General features: G+C 40.2%; 1 protein-coding gene and 1 pseudogene across 1 annotated transcript; both read right to left on the bottom strand.

Moving 5' to 3' along the window:
• Nucleotides 1–1,918: 1,918 nt before the first annotated feature.
• On the bottom strand, nucleotides 1,919–3,429 carry LOC112199496 (annotated as a pseudogene).
• Nucleotides 3,430–10,191: 6,762 nt separating this feature from the next.
• Nucleotides 10,192–11,866, bottom strand: LOC112199495 (peroxidase 29). The gene is made up of 3 exons (XM_024340508.2): nucleotides 11,574–11,866; nucleotides 11,100–11,460; nucleotides 10,192–10,963 (listed from the first exon to the last, which is right to left on the bottom strand). Exons 1-3 carry the CDS (start codon nucleotides 11,781–11,783, stop codon nucleotides 10,560–10,562), a joined length of 975 nt encoding a protein of 324 aa, XP_024196276.1. The 5' UTR covers nucleotides 11,784–11,866; the 3' UTR covers nucleotides 10,192–10,559.
• Nucleotides 11,867–19,460: the final 7,594 nt, after the last annotated feature.

The raw sequence follows: 19,460 nt of genomic DNA, 5'->3' as shown, positions 1-19,460 counted from the left end.
TTTGAGTAGGAAGGTAACACATAAATAAACAAATAGAGTATGGAGTCAAATTACCATCTAATTACGTTAATCTTATGGGAAAGATAGGTTATTGTGCTGATTATCCGTGTTAACACGCTATGCTCGCATTTAATTATTCTTCACCTAATAGTTTAGGTGTATCTATTTAATTTATTTGTTTATTTTTGAAAGACAATTGTCAGTTCATTTATAGTGCCACATAACGACCCACTTTAGTGAGGTTGTCAGAAAGAGTCATTATCTAGTAAACCCATATTTTCAAGTTATTAAGCCCAACTAGAAAACCCTTACTACTCTCATGGAAGACTACAAATATACATTTTCAAGGTCAATGTTACAATTTGAACAATTGATGAACTTATATGATCGATGTATACAAACCATACGACACATTACAAAGGTCTAAAAAGAACACACACATTGAAACGAGAAAGCCCATCCACCACCACCATCCCGTGCTAGCTAGGGAAAGCTCTTCACCAAACTAGGCCCGAACATGAGATTTTAAGGTCCAAGGCAAAAACTAAAAAATGGTCCCATATTTTTACATACATATAAGTAAAAAAAATACATACCACACAAACGGTGCTACATGAGATTCAAACATTCAATCACAAATGTAAAAATTACATGTTTTACCGCTGGAACATAGAACATTACATGATGCATATTTACACTAGATAATATTTGTATAGGAGTCAACAATTTACATGATGCATATTTACACTAGATAATATTTGTATAGGAGTCAACAATTTACATGATGCATATTTACACTAGATAATATTTGTATAGGAGCCAACGCAAAGCTGTCGGAGGCTTGAGGCGGCCGCCTCTTTTGGCTCACCTCAGCTCCATCCTCGCCCAACCCAGTAGACACTGACATGGCCCCAACCAATTACAAAACCAAAGGGAAAAGAAGGAAAAAGATGTGTGTTTTTAAATAACAGTAGTGAAGACGCTAAATTGAGTTGAATTTTTTTTTTTTTTGTTGAATAAGTAAATACCTGAAGAACTATGTTGTCGTGGCCGGTTGCGTCTAGGTTATCTTAAAAAAATGTTGATCAGCCGTGATCTCTAATCGGAATAAAAGTCCTCATAGCTTTCTATTAGTTTGTACAGGTCTCTTATCGTACAAAGTTGATTGAACATGAACGTTTTACTTGGTCTTTAAGAGTGTAAAAGTAGGGTTTAAAGTCAAAACTGGCCTCGTTTTTGATTCCTTCATATACAATCAATTGATGAAATGAATCGAAGCTCTAATACAGCATTTAATCCCGGGCTCCCGGCCTGTTGGGTACATTTATTTTGGGTTAAACATGTAGGGTTGAACCAGACTAGTTAATAAGAAAAAATTTCGAACAGGGCCGGGAGATAATGAAGCTTATTACAACAAATAGTCGAACCATAATTAGACCGTTTTAGGCATTTCTTACACTTGCAAATTTCCATTCTCTCCAGCTGCAACGTGCTACTACTCTATAACCAACGCTGTATGTTTAGGGTTTAGGAACCACCAAATGAGTGCAGATCAAGAAGCTTGGAGGAGTTGCAGTACATTCATGGGTGAAATATCACTGGAGTTCCCATACAAGAGACGCCTTGCTATGATCGTATTAGAAGCATCAGAAGGATGGTAAGGATCCCAAAACATATACTTCGACCGGTCCACGCAAACTTTTGATGGCTGAGGACCGCATGGAATTAGACCTCCGTAGCGCCCTGCTACTCTGCAGCATGCAGGGTTTGTATTCTCGAAACCTGTTAATGGAACAAAACTAGTCGCGTTATCTTCAAGCAAATTAACGGTGGAAATTCACCGCACCAAGTCTCCCCATATGATATGTAGTCTCAATAATGTCTTCCACAATACTATGAATATCTGCATACACAAAATTGACTCCAGGAAGGTTCTTGTTTAGCTCGGGGACAAGGATCCTTAGCTTGCCATTGAATGACTGGGCTAGTTGATTCGAAAATTCCGAACAGCTCTCTGGATCAGCTTGATTTACTTCCCAAAATAGGTCCTACATTTACCACAACCATCTTACTTGCACCCATATTGTACAGTCTCTGCATTTCATAACAAATCTATGTTAATAAAACTGAACCATATTTTACAATATGAATGACTTTATTTCTCATTATAACAGTCAATTAATAGCTTAATGTAAAATCCCAGGACCAAACTCAAAGTCCAATATATGGGGAAACGATATTATTAGAGTTATGAATGAAAAATGTTTACTGTAATTTGTAGTCTGAGTTTCCTCTCAGCCTCAGATATAACTGGCGCCAAGTAGTTATTGATGAAATCATTCGAGCCGATTGTTACTGAGAACAGAGCACTTCTAAGTAGCTTTATAGCTGGCTCCATGAAGACCAATTCTTGAGATAATATCTTGCCTGGTATTTGCGAAGTTATTTGTCTGTGCTTCCAAGTTTATTCTACCAACCTACCCAAGATTACATATGATTTATATTTCATTAGCTTAATGTAAACGTTTAATATGATCAAATGAAATTGATTGAAAAGCAGAGAAGAAGCCTTACAAATATTTTTACAAATATTTTTCCTGTTTCTCCACCTGAAGCATAGTTAATGATAAAGTAATCTGAGGTTCACATCCAAAATCAATTGGCAATGGATGCAGTGGCTCAAACCCTTATAAATCCACAGGCAAGGTCCCGTTTTTCCCATGTGGGATGTATATATTCTCAACAGTTAACACCCCTCAGAATTACTGGTCCAGCTGTTGTGGGAGCTAAGTAAGGAGGAGTGAACCCCTTAAAACCAAGAGTCTGGCCTGTTGATTAGAATGTGTCAAAAGAATGATGGACTAGAGACAAAGGATGAACTGAATGTAGGACCAGAACTTGTTACTTGCCTATAATGTCAATGATGGTTCTTCCATTTGTGTATCTCCCGGTAGGCTTCCGAAATCGATTCCATTGGGAGGATAATCAGCCTTGGAGAGAGTCACAATGTAGTTGTTGTTCCACACTTCAACTAGAGAATCAACAAACACAAAATTAGCAGGAGTTTCTTTTGCTGAACACATTCTCCACACTGCAAAAATAATGCCAAGGATGAATTTTCCATCTGAAAGTAGGCCACCCATTACAAAGATCTTGCAAAAGGGTATCTCAAATTTCTCAAAACCAATACTACTCTTCAGATGAAGCTTGAAAGGAGCAACAGCCCTGCCTCTTTATGTAGATAAAATCATACAAGCATTCCATCGAACACGTTATTGAGAGCATGAAAAACAGTTAAACTGGACCAGAGTTAGGCTTATGAACCGATACTTTTTAGGTCTTTGTAGAGAAACTTGTGCTTGTCAATATCTACATTCATAGGCCTATCATGGTGAGATTTAGAACTTAGTAGTTAGCAGAAGCATTGATTTGAATGCAGTGCAAACTTAGCAACTTACCCTGTGAGAACAGAGCTGTTCTGAGAGTTTCGAAGTGAAAAAGGAAGTATCTTCAAGTTGCAAACCCACAGTGGAGTCGGTGAGTGTAATTGTATAAAAGTTTCAAAGTCAGACCAGTAAAATACTAAAAACGTGATATCCCATGTGAAATTTGATACAGTAAGTCAGATTCTGCAGTGGTAATTAATGTATTCTGGTTTATTGTTACCCTAAAGCTTAGAGTAGTATACATTTTTTCTTGCAGTTGCAGACTTGCAGGCATTAATTTTGCTTGTTACAATGAATTAGAACCAGTGAGGTATTTCATCCATACATAAATGACTAAAACATAGCTCGAAATTAGCATATTGGTTGGGAACAACCTCATCATCAATATGAACTTATGAAGTGACTGATCCTCCAAGCATTATCCTCTACCTCAGCAATAAGTATTCTTTACTGTTATTTTAGCCACAACAATCCCAAATTGAAACGCTGCAGAGCCATTTATTGATATAGAAGAAGGAAAACACACTAATTTGAGAGATTTTGGTAAAATATTGTACTCATTTAACCTCCCAACTGACTAAAGTAGAAGAATATCCTCATGTTTGATGGATAATGTACATGTTTGGATTTATTTTATTTTATTTTATTTTATTTTATTATCCCCACCTATCCCACTTTATCCCCACCTATCCCACTTTAAAATCTGGTCGATCTCATTCATGATGTCTATGAGATTTAGATCAGTGACCCTATGATATCTGTTATTCTGAATGACCAACATGCTAGCTCATTGGCGTACATACTTAGATGTCATATATATAGTTATCATTTTCAGGACATAATTATTTAAACTATAACTTACTTCTCCAATAAGAACACATTATTTACCTTAACAAGAGTTTTTTCTTAGTTACCAATTAACTTGGCACTTTTTCTTTTTTTTTTGGACTGGAAAATACTTGCATTAAGACCCAGAAGGCACAAAGCAAACTGGACCAAAAGAAACTAAGCCCAGCGAATAGAAGAACCAAGCTTTCATAGTTGCAGGCCCACTAGGGGCAAGAATAGATAAGCTTAACCAATAGAAGAAAGAAAGGAAAAAAAAAAGTAGAACGAGAAAAAACACTGCAGTGCAGTGAACTATTATGTTCTTCGTCAAAACATATATTTTATGATTACTAATATATCTTAACTGATAGAATCATATCAACATCTCATATATGTTGTCTAAATGGGTGAAAAGGATTATTGTGCAGATTATACTTGTACAGTTGTACTTGCAATTCTCCACTCCTTAGCTTAAAGCTAATTTTTCACATGGAAATTTAGTTAAGGAAACTCAAATTGAGTCAATTCATGCTTAATTTGTGCCTATGAATATATATTCTTTTCTTTTTATTCTAGTGCAATTACACATTCTTACGTTATCTCACACAAGATAAACAACATTTAATAAGTCCTTCACAATCTGTCAAATGGAACACAATTATTGTTTCGAAGATACCAGAGACCATGATTATATTCACAGCATGGAGAATGCACTATCATGTTTTTATTTTTCACTATTGACAGATGATTACATGCCCCTCGGTGCCCGCAAAAGCACACAGCAAGGATGAACTGCATTATCAAAGCCTTGCCAAACACATTTAAAACAGTGGCATAGTTGTTGATTAGAAGAAGGTTAATGTTATGATTTGAACACTTGATGAACTTATGTGATCAATATATACAAAGTTACAGACCATTCGAGTTCAGAGTTATACCATTCAGGAGGTAGGAGGAATACTTGGAGAGGGTCCGGGGGAATCCAAAAGAAGCTGAAATCCAAAGGCTCGTCGGGCAAAATCCGCAATGCCAACAGTAAATGGAGACCAAAAGCTCAAATAGAAGCCTAAACAGAATACAAACATTGCAACGAGAAAACCCATCACCACCTCCACCAACCTGTGCGAGGTAGGAGAAGCCCTTTGCCCAACCTTGTACCATTGATATGGCCCAACCAATTAAAAAACCGAAGGGAAAAAGAAGGAAAAGATGTGTGTTTTCAAAAATAACAGTAGTGAAATATATATATATATATATATATAGCAAATTGAGTTAGAAAAAATAAATTTGTTATAAATTAAAGGGAGCCCTTATAATGAGAACCATTATAATGACTAATGAGGATTAGTTGAGGACTTTCTAATTAATGGTTTGGAAAACCCACTTTTCGATTATATTACGGCAAATCAACCGTTAGATATTTAAATATACATTAACATATCACTTCTGAAAATTTTCCTCCAAATGGCTAATTGTTAAGGTACCAAATTATATCAAATAATTGGATGAACCAAATATGTCAAACTTGAACCGTTCATGGCCATAACTAATAAATCATGATTATGAATGTCATAACGATTTTCAATTTGGTTGAAAAATTGCATATGATCTACACATAATTAATATCTAAACATCTAACTGTCGATTTACAAAAATGTGATCGAAAAGTAGGTCTAATAATAATGTCCTCAAGTAGTCCTCATTATAGTGGTCCTCATTAGAAGGGTTCCTAAAAATCTATGTAAATACTTCAAGAGTAATTTGGTCGTCATCAATTCTAAGTTATCTTCAAATAGTAATGGAGGCCCACAAGGGAGAGAGTGCAAATTAAAAGCAGTCGAGATGGCCAATATCAAAGGCGCATATCCTTATATAGCTTCTTTAGCTTCAACGAAGACTTTTTTAGTTTTGATATATATGTTACATAAGGGAAATGAGGATTTCGATTGCTAATTTTGTGACAGCAGTAAATATTAATGGTAGGGTTGTCAATTCCAACACGACCCGATAATACAACTCGAAACCCACACAAAATAAAACGGGTTGAACCGGCATGATTAAAAAATGGGTCGGCCACGGGTCAACTTGCCATGACCACTGGTGGCAATGGTGGTGACTTTTCACCCTTATCGATCTGGAAATGAGTTTATTGTTCCATGCCAGTAGGCAACTTGGCATTAGGGCACACTTTTACCAATATATGGTGAAGGTGACTGATCAAATCTGATCCTACAATATTGATAGGAGCATTTTATGCGACATTTATAATGTCAATCCCTATATTAATATTTGTTAGTTTCATCTATTTTCTCTTTATTTATTTGCTTTTGTGTTTATTAGGTTTTTTTTTTTGGAGCAAATATATAAAAATGAGATACTATGGAAGAAAGATGTGCATGCAAATAAGGAAAAGCTTGAAATCATGGTGCATTCTCAGTGGACAAGTGATGTGGAGAAATCTTAAATCAATCAGAAAATTAAGAAGTTGGCTTTCTCTATACTTTAAGAAATCTCAAACCTTCCCCAACCCCCCCCCCCCCCCCCAGTGTAGTCGTTGCTGCGACCTCTACCTCTTCATCTTCTTTTTTTTATTTTTCTTTTCTTTCTATGAGTAGCTAACTCTTTAGTAGTTAGGGGTTGTTGACAGCAGTAAATATTAATGGTAGGGTTGTCAATTCCAACACGACCCGATAATACGACTCGAAACCCGCACAAAATAAAACGGGTTGAACCGGCATGATTAAAAAATGGGTCGGCCGCGGGTCAACTTGCCATGACCACTGGTGGCAATGGTGGTGACTTTTCACCCTTATCGATCTGGAAATGAGTTTATTGTTCCATGCCAGTAGGCAACTTGGCATTAGGGCACACTTTTTCCAATATATGGTGAAGGTGACTGATCAAATCTGATCCTACAATATTGATAGGAGCATTTTATGCGACATTTATAATAATGTCAATCCCTATATTAATATTTGTTAGTTTCATCTATTTTCTCTTTATTTATTTGCTTTTGTGTTTATTAGGTTTTTTTTTGGAGCAAATATATAAAAATGAGATACTATGGAAGAAAGATGTGCATGCAAATAAGGAAAAGCTTGAAGTCATGGTGCATTCTCAGTGGACAAGTGATGTGGAGAAATCTTAAATCAATCAGAAAATTAAGAAGTTGGCTTTCTCTATACTTTAAGAAATTTCAATTTTAACAAATAACTCCCCAGACATTCAAATTTCACACAGTTTGGTCCAAAATGACCATTTTACCCCTCACTTCTTCTTTCTTTCTTTTTTTTTTTTTTTAATTCTTCTCGCTTTTTTTTTTTGTTATTTTTTTCTGCTTCCGTCTCATTCTCTTTCTTAGCTCAGAACTAACAACACACACACACACACACACACACACACACACACTCTCTCTCTCTCTCTCTCTCTCTCTCTCTTCTTCTTCTTCTTCCTACTGCACCCGTTGGCACGCCATCTCGATCTACTTCACCATGGCCATCATCCTTGCCTCCATCCCAATCTCCATGATCCTCCGCTCAATCTTAATAGCATATGTAGAGGGACCTTGGGCTCTTCGACGACGGCGGAGATGAGATCGAAGCAAAGGTTGGATGATGATTCCGACGATGGTGGCGAGGAAAATCGCCAGAAGCTGCCACGCGTTTTTGGTGACGCCAACAAGAGTCGGCACGAACCAGAGGATCACCCCCATTGCGATCAACGAGATCAGAGGCTTCATCGGCACGCCTTGCCATGGCTGCTTCGCCGGAGTAATGGAACCATCGCTGGAAGCGGCGGCCTTAAGGGTCAAGCAGCGGCTTCAGAGGGGAGCGAACTGGTGGGCGGAGTCGCGAGTTTGGGGAGGGCAATGAGAGGGCTTAGGGTTTTGTTGAATCCGAGAGCGGCAGTTCTGAGAGGGCCGAGTCGGGCTTGGGTTCGGAGTCTCGTACTCGGTTTTAGTGATAGAGATTTCGGGAAGGCGGTTCGGGATCTGAGAGAGGGGAGAAGGGCGGTGGTGAGAGCAAGTGACCCCATTAGGAAAAGGGAGGTTGGGATCTGCTGCGGCGGAGCTCTGAGCTCTCAGAGAGGCAGCAACATGTGAAGAAGCGGTGACTGAGTGAGTTAGACTGTGTGCGTCGATGGGCATCCATGGGAGTGCAGAAAAGGAAGAGAGAGAGAGAGTGTATGTTGTTGGTTCTGAGCCGAGAGAGAGAGAGAGAGAGAGAGAGAGAGAGAGTGAGACGGAAGCAGGAAAAAAAATAACAAAAAAAAAGCGAGAAGAATTAAAAAAAAGAAAAAGGAAGAAGAAGTGAGAGCTAAAATGGTCATTTTGGACCAAACTGTGTGAAATTTGAATGTCTGGGGAGTTTTTTGTTAAAATTGAAATGTTAAGGACTAAACTATCGACGCTCTGAAAGTACAGGGGGAAACCAGTAATTTTCGCTAAATCTATTGGATGAGAACCTAATTTCTAGTTTTACATTGATGAATTCTTTATATGTTTACTTTGAGTGCACGCTTAGTACGTATGCATATTTAGGGTTCTACTGCCATGAATAATCATTGCATTTTCCTTGTTACAAGGGTTCTACTGCTATGAATAATCATTGCATTTAGAGTAGTAAATTGTCTTTAAGGCAAGTGATTATGTTCCTAGATTAATTGAGACGTGTCGTGTACTCATGATGTCTTGTGATGTCTCGTTTTTCTATATTCTATTGCATAATGATTTCTTTATGTTAAATCTAGTGTTGCGTCAACTGAGGTTGTATTTTAGAAAATAGGCTAGGTGTAGAGCGTCTCTCACCTAGCATACAAGTAAGGAAAAACAATAGATTAATTCAAGCGTTGGGTCAACTTGAATATCTTCATCCATAGATAAATGTAATTAGGCTGAACATGACTAGTTTGTATTATTGATTGGTGGTGTCCCTTAACTTGTTTTCTCCTTGATTATCAAAAGCCTAAACCAAACTCTTTTTATTATTTTCGGATTCATTTAACTTTTCGTCTTTATTAAATTATCTCACCAACCAAAACATCTTAAAAAATTGTTAAACTTTGTCAGTAGTTAGTTTGTTGTTTCTAGAGTCTTTCTATAAATTTTCATGACATTTAAAATAGTTTAGAGTCGTCTTCTAGTCAGTACAGATTTTATCTTATTTTGAGTTTAGCTTAGTGATCAAATCACAATCTCTTGTGGGATCAATCCCTACTTACCCATACTACTTTCAACATTCTTGTAGGGTTAAGTTATAGGCATTAATTTTTGTGCATTTGATAGGTGGATAGAAATAACCTGTTAAATATGTTTTTGGTAGGATGTATAGGCCACTTACAAGATCTATTTTCCAATTTGGACCACGCGTAACTATTAAGGGTAATTTGCACATGACAAAAAAATTTTAATTTTTTATTTGTTGGTTTGGAAAAGCTATTGTCCATACTACCGAAAGGAATGCGATATAAAGTGGTGAGGTTTTACAAAAAAAATTTGATAGGGGCCAGGATAAATTTCCACAATTTTCTGTACTGCAATAATCTTTCAATTTTTTTTTTCAAGCCACTAACTAACATGGATTTGCACTCATGAAACCCTACTACATTCGAAATTTCAATGCAGTCCCACTGCCTGATATATATAGTAGAAGAATGAGAGAGAAACAAAAAAAAAATATATATATATATATATATATAAAAGTATGTCGATTTTTTTATTAGTCTATAGTATTGTGATGTTTAGCATACATTCATCTTACATCTTATTAAACTAAAATTATAATCTAATTGAACCAAAATGACTACATTGACAACAAAATTATCATATTTGTTTTACACTATTTACATATATTTGAACCAAAATTACAACATTAACAATAAATTGTTTACAAACTTGTAACAATGGTCAAGACAATTACTTCAAACAAAACTATTAATACAAAAAAATGAGTTATATTACCTAACAACAAATTTGTCATCATATATGTAAATGTGTATGATATACATGTAGGTATGGTAGAACTTTCTTTAGAACTAGTGTGCGTGATATTGGTTGGGCCGGGGTTGTGCTGTACTTCAAAGCCATGTCCCTATCTTTGTCAGTAGGCTCAATGAATTGCGCTCGATCTCATTTTTAAGTGCATCGATCTGTTATCATTTCAGCTCAAGTACGAAGCTAGCCAGAGACATTCAGTAAATGCTAACTATAAGCTTCAGTGAAAATAAGCCAACAGTAACTGTTATTTAGGATCTCTCACTCTACAAGCACCATCTAACTACCTCTCACTATATTGCATTGCAACTCTCTCTAACAACGCCTTGATCCCCAATCAGAACGCCGGAGCTAGAGAGCTTGACGAAGGCAGAAGAAAATGCTTCAAAGAAATAATCCTCATTTTCAGCAAATTGTTGAACCGCCGGAGCTGTGCGGGGGTCCATCACCATTTCAGCATCAACTCGAAGCACCCCGTGGCCTCCGATTGCATTACTGTAGTAGTGGTTGTCGAATGTAGCTGTAGTGGGATCATTAAGAACAAAGGTTAAGTTTGATGCCAAGGACCCTTGAGGACAGTTTAGCCTTAAAAATGCTTCAAACCCAGGTGTGATCGTGCCTTTTATATGCCCGTCTTCTGCTTCGTTTAGGCGGTTCAGGACATTCGAACAGTGTGTTACTCCCAGCGTGTGCGCACCTGAAAAAAAAAAAATGGTAATACGGCCCCATTGGTGAAATGCCCATTAGGGGTAACGCTCTCTTGTTAGATATTTAGCAAAATGGGAATACATAGTAACAATGTCAAAGTTTGCGCATTCAATTTCATGTAGTACCCAAAATGGCTACAGATTCTTCGATTGTCATCCCAAATTTTGCGAAGACATGAAGCGTTCCATCAACACCAATATTCGCTGCAGAAAGCAAAGAATCTGCAAGCTTAGAGCTTGGAGCAACAATGGAGTCTCTCCTTCCCAGAGGAACCTTAATTTCTGGCCCTCCTGACATAGCCACCGCCTCCCGTGCCGCCAATACAAGAATGTCAGTACAAGAAACCTGCTTAGGACATTCTGCTTCAACCATTGTTTTCAGAATGCCGATTGTCTCCCTCTTTCTGACACCAAAGTTTCTCCCCGATGCCATCTCAGAAGAAGCATATCCCTCACTAGAATCTACAAGAATCGAAGCATCGCAGCCCTGTATGTAACACAAGATGTCAAGCATTGTGCTTTGAGGAAACAACAAAACTTGGACATGGTAATAAAGCTCAAAATTAGAATTGTAGCTCAAGTAATTGAAAACAGTGAGACCTGAACTTGGCAATCATGGAACATGAGCCTCAACAAAGCTGCCGGAGTAGTCGGATCAGAGAGAAAAATAGGTCCGAGGGCAGCTCTAACAATGTCCTCAACTTGTGCGCATGAGGCCTCATAGAAATTATAAGAAAGCCCCTCTCCTCTAGCCCCAATGCTGATAAATAGCAGCAGAGATATGCCTGCCACTACAGCTCTGGGATCCATACTTCTATTTCTGTTATGAGTTATGAGTTAATTGACTTAATTCCGAGGTGAGCTCAACCAATGCAGATATATAACTGAACAATATTGTCTCTACTCTTTGCCTCCAGTGGGACTGGGAGGGGTTGATTTTCGTATGTTGGTTAAATGCAATTGTTGACGTATTTGTACTATTCTGCTAACTGCTAATGCCTCATGGCCCTCATCGATCATCAAATTAATAAAACAGCTGTGAAATTTAAGTTAAATGAATTACTGGAACAAGGACGGGAACTATAGGAACATTGGTGTAAAAAATATGGACAATTTTTCTGTCAAATATAATGCTGCTTGCCATTAAAAATAAGTAATTGTTTGATTAGTTCAGTCCTTCTATACTTCATTAGTTTATTCCTTTTCCACCTAATTTAGCAACCAAGATAATTTTTAGAGTTCTACATACAGTTTATCACTAATTTTTGTGGCATTGCTCAAACCCGAAATTTGCACCATATCTATATCCTCGAGGGGGGAAATTCTAGTATATGTTGACGTATGCCATACATCAAATTTTTTGAATATTTTACACCGTTGTATATATTTAAAATGTGAATATATCTGACGCTCTAGAATATTCAATAGTGGTAACATGCTTACCCGTTAACCTGTACAAACTTTTTTTTTTTGGGTCAAAATTCTCAATTACATATCCAAAATAAAATTTAAAAAACTCTAAATTGGAAAGGAAAAGAAGAAGAAAAGAGGAAGAAACTCGTCCCCGTCCACATTACTCGTCCAGTTTTTACAAAGTCATTCAATTTTTGTCTCATGAACCACTTTTAATGCATATCTCATGGACCTTCAAAAGTTCTCTGCAAACACCACAAAGACACAGAAGAAGAATCTCGATCAAGGGCTTCAACATGCTATGTTTCTATAATTCCGAGACCATGCACTCCATCCAAATCTGCTAGGTCTGATTACCCACTTGATGATACTGTTTGGCTCCAATTTTGTTACAGCTGGTCAACAGTCTCTTTTCTTGCGCGGGCGTGCCAGCACCGTCGGGGGTGTCCCTTGACCTGACTTCTGTCGAGCGATTGTAGACGAGGAGAGCACCAACCTCGTCGCGGGATTCTTTGTGCCTCATGGCGAGGACTTTTGTTGAGCTTCTTGAAAATCACAATCGATACTCGATGTTGTAGATCGAGCAGAGCGAGAACTACTGGGAAGTGAGGAGAACTTGCTAAAGCGTGACTTTAGCTTGGCTGGGTTGCTAGGGCGTTACCCTTGCTTGGCTGGTTCTATAACCGTTGTGGTTGCGGCACTACCGTCGGCTCTCGAGGAGACTAGGACCGAAGTACGTTGGCAGAGGGTTTGGTGACATTGAAAGTCTGCTTCTGAGAAGACTAGGACTAGGAGTGTGATCACCGGTAAGAGAAAGAGAAGGAGAGGAGTTGCTCTTAGAGAGGTTGCTCTAGAGAGAACTTAGATCATCTTAGAGATGTTTTGATGTTGTGAATGTGTGTTTGAGAATGAGAGGAGAAGGTGTTTATATAGGGAAGAAAAAGAAGAGTGAAATGATGAGTGGAAGAAAAATAATGAAAGTGGAGTATGGAAGTGATTTGTAAAATATGGAAAAGATAGAGTAATGATGAAATGAAAGCAAAGCATGAAGGTGCAGAAACATGGAAGTGATGATGATCTATTAAAGAGATTGTAGTAGAAAAATATATCCAAGGAAAAAGAGAAAAGCATCTAGCTTTCTTCATGTGGGTAGGAAACATGAACATGATGAATGTTGAGCTGGTTTTAGGTCAGTTTCTGCCTCTTTATTCCTTCAATTATTTCTCCACCAAGAATTCAGAATGGGCCTTCGACTTCTTCATAAAAAATGTTCCACTATGAGTGTAGATCATCCTGGTAAAATTTCAGAGCTTTTGGTATAGTGGTTGGGCCGAAAACGCTGCTGGACCTCTTACAGGTCCAGTTTTCCAGTTTTGCTTCTGCAGAAAATTGGATTGATTGTTTGAAGGCCTTCCACTCAAAAATAGCTCTGGCACTCTTCATAAGAAATGATCCTTGGGCTTTCTAAAATTAATATGGAAAGTTTTAGCTCATTTGGATTTCATTTGATTAGTCTGCCGCCCCTCCTTCCTTGTTTAGCTCGGTTTCTCCTAGTCGAAGTAGGAAAATGTGCTAAAGTTGACTTTTCATTTCCATGTTTCCATCATTTCCTTTTCTTGCAGCTCGCATAATCTTCCATATTGTTGCAGGTAGGCTTTATTTAGCCTCTAAATAATATATCTCGAACTTGTCGACAATATATAGCTTGGGCCACTGATATTGGCTCAATTTCTCCAAGACACGCCTTGTCAGGCCAAAATGCTCATTTTGGGTTCAAACATTGCCCCCCAGACCTCGAGTCAAAGGTCTCCATCTTGACTGAAGAGGTCTTGAATCAGCACTGCTCTTATAATATTGTTTCTCAAAAGCCACTTGTTTTGGCTTGACTGATTCCATATAGGCCTCTAAATAGGCCATAAAGCCACAATCTGAATTGCCTTTGCCATGAATGAGGATCAGAACTTTAGCGTGATCCCCATGCGAAGGAGACTGCTTTTGATTGCAAATGAGGATCCTTCTCTTCCTTGGTGGTAGTTTCGCCATGTGTATAGCAACCAGTATCTGCCTTGTTCGCTGGCTCTCTGTTGATTTTCTCAAATGTAGGTGTTGGAGCCACTTCGCTGGCTAAATCAAGTTTGATCAAGGCCTACGTACTTGGCGAAATAAGATGCAGAATAGCAAACTGTTTGCTGTCATTTAATGCTTCGCGAGTCTTATGCTGAAGAGGATGATTGGATCATGGCTATCGACATCATGACATGTGACCAAGCAAAACCACCATACTTGCTGCAACTTTAGCATCTAAAACTGCATCGGTTTTAATCATGTTTTAATTAAAAAACATCAGGCCACTATGCTGGCCTTGCGGTGGTTGGAAAAGGTGGAATATCTTCACTGTCGCCTTAGATGCAATGCTCAAGATGGAATAATGATTCATCAATTATCAACTAGGGCCACTCACTGGCCCAGCTAATAAATTAATCTCCAAAATATCTGAGCTATAAATCAAGGTGTAATGGAGAAGTATCTTCACTGTCACCTTAGATGCGATTCTCAAGATGGAATAATGACTCATTAATTATCAACTAGGGCCACTCACTGGCCCAGCTAATAAATTAATCTCCAAAAATATCTGAGCTATAAATCAAGGTGTAATGGAGAAGTGTTCCTTGCGACCTAGAAATGGCATCCAAGAAACCATTCGTTATCGATCAGGCAGATGAAATCACTGAGAAAGCCGCATTCACCTGGAGGACTAACATGAGTATTCGATGTAGACGTCAGACCAGAGAGGAGAGAAGTCTACTGATGGGCTTTGGTGGCGGTGATAGTCAAGCGAGTCTGGGTCCCACACCTCGCGATCGTTTGCCAGATAATGCTATGGCTTATTATGGGCTTCCCATCCGCCGTCCCATAGCGGCTCTTCGGCAGGTGCCTGGTGATTTTAGCAGTTGGGGACCAAGGAGGAAAGTGGGCTTCTGGCCTACCGTCGCTCCTGAGGAAAAGGTTTGGTATCAGGAGGTCTGAGCGAGAGATTTGGCCCGATGGGATGCGGTGGGTATCACCCAAACCATCGATCTATGCTTCTGTCTTCCCCATAATACTAGCCCTGCACCTCTAGCCGCCGCTCTTTGCTTCTGGAACACCTCCAACAATACATTCGATTTTCGGTTTGGGCAGATGAGCATAACTCTGCTGGATGTTCTTACCATCACGGGGTTGCCCATTGATTTTGACCCTTATGTGCATGGTCAGTTTGATGGCATTCAATTTTCTTTGAGAATGGATATGGCTAGTCGAGGGCATCACATCAGATCCTACCCAATCTAGCGCAACTATTACTACACCCAGCGTGACCATACAGGAGGTATCGCATTCCTGGAATTTTGGCTTTGCAAATTTATCTTTTGCATTTCTTCCAACAAACCTACTGGGCCTTGGAATTCTCTGGCCACTGCTCTCTACAATGGTACTTGCGTTGGCCTTGGGCAACCTGTATTGGGTGCGTTATATCGTTCCCTTTATAGGGCCATAATGCGCCCCTTCGATACCGACATTAGTGGCCTTTTCTGGATCCTTGTCTTTTGGCTGCAGATTTATTTCCCTTGCTTCCGTCGCTATGATATTCCAAAAGAACCTCCAGTCGATTCCCTTTTGGGGAACTGGCTTTGCCGCAATGTAAGGTATCGAGCTCCTCCCTACTCCGAGTGTTTTCTTGTACTTGCTGGGAGAGATGCCGGACCCAAAAATAGTCCTTTCTAGGCGTTTCCCTCCTCCCCTTGACGATGGCTTTCTACCCAGTGGACGGGATCATAGCGAAAGAGCCCTCCTGGCCTTTCGTCGCGCCATCTCTTGCTTGGATATTCGTCTTGCCACCGACTGCGTAAGTTATGAGCTCTATGCCCCTAACCACTTCGCTCACCAATTTGGGTTGGCCCAGTTGGTACCCTGGCCTCTGGTTGATTCTGCCAATTACTACACTTTTTGGCGGAGATTAGACCCGCCTGGGTCTGCCCCCTTTCAGAGTCAGTTTACTTTGATAGTGATTCCTCCTTGGGTCAGAGCGTTATACCCCCTCAACGATGTCAATGATGACTATGCTGATTGGTGGAAAGAAGTGTCAGTGAACTGTTGGGACCCGCCACATGACAAACTCTTCGTCCTAATCTTTCGTGGCACGAGTAGCCCTGGTCAGGAGGACTGCGAGATTCTTGAGCGCTTCTCCAAACCTGTAGCACAACCCTCACGACCTATTCTACCTTCTCGCTCATTGCGTCCAGGGATACAAATCCACGAGCCTAGGGCAACAATAAGTTTTTGTCTTTCTTCACCATTCCATTTCCTTGTGTTGATTTTCCCGCTCTTATTCCTGAGTGTGTTTTGCAGCAAACTACCCGGAGCAGGACAACCTCTGTTCAGGCCTGGAAACAAAAGGCAATAGCAGAGGAGACTTCTGAGGGAGAGTTTTCGCATGATGAAGATCCCGCTGAGGTAATTTGGTTAAGAACGATCCCAAACTTGTATATTTGGTGCTTCCCCCTTTTTGAGTTATGACTCTTTTCTCATACAGGCCACTACTGTCTTTGCTTGTAAACGTGATCGAGCTCAATTCGTCGAAGAGAGTTTTGAAGATGATGAACATCTGGGAATGCGACTGGTAAACTCCGGCCTTGTCTTATCCTATTTAAATTTAAAATCTGGGCAGGATTTTCACTATGTATCTTTTGACACGTCCATCAAAGGACCACTGATCCCTCTCGCCTGAGCGAGGCTGGACCCTCAGCCACTGCAGAAGAGCCAATTCTCTCACTAGTTCAAACATCAACTAACCTTGTGGCACCTCTCCCATCTCCCACTACAGAGCATCTGCAAGGTCCTACCATTCTAATAACGATCTCTGATGACGACTCCTCGAAGGATGAAAGCGTGGAAAGCTACTCTGAGACTTCTGCCGCTTGTGAGGAACTGATGACTACAGAGATTCTCGCGGTACTAGAGGTTCAAGAGGTGAATGAGGCGGAGCCTCTTCCTCTTGGTGACCACGTACCAGATATTGACCCGACAGCTCGAGAGGTAAGCCAATATTTGGCCAATACTTTCCATTTCCCTTTAGATCCAACCCTGCTCTCTAACATTTCTGAACCTGACCCGGATTCTGTTTGTACCGAGGAGGTGGCTGCAAACGCTACTGGTCTTATCGGCGGGACAATCTCCCCAGAGATAGAAAATGATACTAACGGTGGTGGTGCCCCCCAACTCTAGCGAACAAATGAGATAACCGTCGAAGCTGAGGGCTCTGTGCTTGAATCTGCTCCACTTGCCCATGGTGAGTCGCGAGTTGAGTTTCCAGATTTCCCTGAGGCTGAAGGGACAGACTAACCTGTTGAAGATGAAGAAACTGAGGAAGCTATCTACCATTTTGCATTGGTGGTTCGTGATCCTGTGGCGCCTCTGCCGCCTCCTCCTCCTACCAGATTCGAGAGATTGATGAGGGTGTTGGAGGTGACTCCTCCTTCTGCTGTGGATGAGGCTAAGATGGTGCTTCACGAACATCTGGGTCCTCAGGTATCGGAGACTGACATCCTCCCGCGAGTCTTGGAAGCTCTAAGGTATCTTCGCCAGGAGAAGGTTTTAACTCTATGGCAATTTAGTGCTATCGACTCTCTACTGAATGAACTTAATATGGCCCGCCGAGGTCAATCGGCCGCTAAACACCCAGGCTCACGATGCTCAAGAGGCTTTGAATAGTGTCTCTCGAGAAATGGACATCTCCCATGATATTTTAAATGAACGATCCATCCGCCTGCGGGAACTACAAATCCAAAGGTCCGACTTCAAACTTTAGATTGAGGACCTCCAAGCCCATTTAGCCTTTGTTGATAATGCGATTGTTGTAAAAGAAGCTCAACTCGATGAGCCTTTCGCTGCTTCTGAAGAAATGGGCAGCAACCTAGCCCGTATCAGAGATCAGGCTACTCAGGCCGAAGCTGGTGCCATTGCAGCGAAACGCCACGTGAAGGAACTTTGTTTGAAATTGAGCTTTGCGGGCCAATCTTTGTAGGCCCCCTCATAAACCGGTCGGTCTCCTCAAATGCCAATAATCTCTTCTTTTAATAGCTAACTCCTCAAAAAACAGCTCCTCACATGCTACTAGTCCCTTTTTCCCCGAGATTTGGAATCACTAATCTCGATTTACTGACATCGGTTTGACTCTTTAACCATCCATCCAAGGGTGGGGATTTTCCTGAAGTCCCTTTAAATAGTTGTATTTTGGGCAAGGAATACTCACAACAAATTTTCTGAAACATTCAAGAAATGGCCTTTCAGTCCTTGCTTCTCTTTCTCCTTCTTCACAAATCTTCCCATCATGAAATGACCTTTAGCCTCTAAATTTTAGGCTTTATGGCGTAATCTTAAGCCTGGGTTAGGCCTTATGGCGTAATCTTAGGCAACCCCTTGTTTCGCCTTTCTGGAATCTTGCAACAACAATGCCAGGCTTCAGATTGGTTTAGAAACACGAGGGGGCTCCAAGTGTGAGATCCACGATCATGCGAGATCATCTTTATTAGGATCCCCCACTTGGAGCAAATAGGGGAAGGGAAGGAAGCCTAATTGAGGTTCGTCTTTCCTCCTCTGTTTCCTTCCTTCTGGACCCGGCCCGTGTTGTGCCCTCCAGATGGAAGGGGCTTTGGTTCTCACCTCCTTCTCCCCCTTTCTCTTCTTGATAGAATCTTGGAGGGATGAGAAGGGATGGACTCTTTGGAGGAATGGGTTCAAGATACAGAATGGTTGTTCCTATTGTTTGAGCCCAAAAGTAATTTTGGCATATCCTTTAGTGGATTTAGCATAGCGGGCCGATATCTGCGGCCCAAAAATAAGCCTACTTGGGTTTGGGTTACAGCTTCACCCATTCCGTAATCCATAAGGAAAACAAAACCTTATTGGAGTCAAGTAGCAGAGATTGAATAGGGAACTTCAATCAATAATCCTTCTGCAGCAAGGAACAGTCGAAGACCTAGGTATAAATACTAGGATTCGAGGACATAACAAGGACCTCTCTCAACTCAACTAATC

The sequence above is a fragment of the Rosa chinensis genome, chromosome 4 (genome assembly GCF_002994745.2).
Source record: "Rosa chinensis cultivar Old Blush chromosome 4, RchiOBHm-V2, whole genome shotgun sequence".
Classification (NCBI taxonomy): Eukaryota; Viridiplantae; Streptophyta; class Magnoliopsida; order Rosales; family Rosaceae; genus Rosa; species Rosa chinensis.
The sequence above is the reverse complement of the archived record's forward strand: the minus strand, read 5'-3'. Positions and strand labels throughout refer to the sequence as shown.

Excerpts from the sequence above, each read along its gene's own strand:
- LOC112199495 (XM_024340508.2), bottom strand. The coding sequence starts at position 11,783 with ATGGATCCCAGAGCTGTAGTGGCAGGCATATCTCTGCTGCTATTTATC. Across the intron at positions 11,461-11,573 it reads TCCATGATTGCCAAGTTCAG|GGCTGCGATGCTTCGATTCT; the intron begins GTCTCACTGTTT and ends TGTTACATACAG. Across the intron at positions 10,964-11,099 it reads AGAATCTGTAGCCATTTTGG|GTGCGCACACGCTGGGAGTA; the intron begins GTACTACATGAA and ends TTTTTTTTTCAG.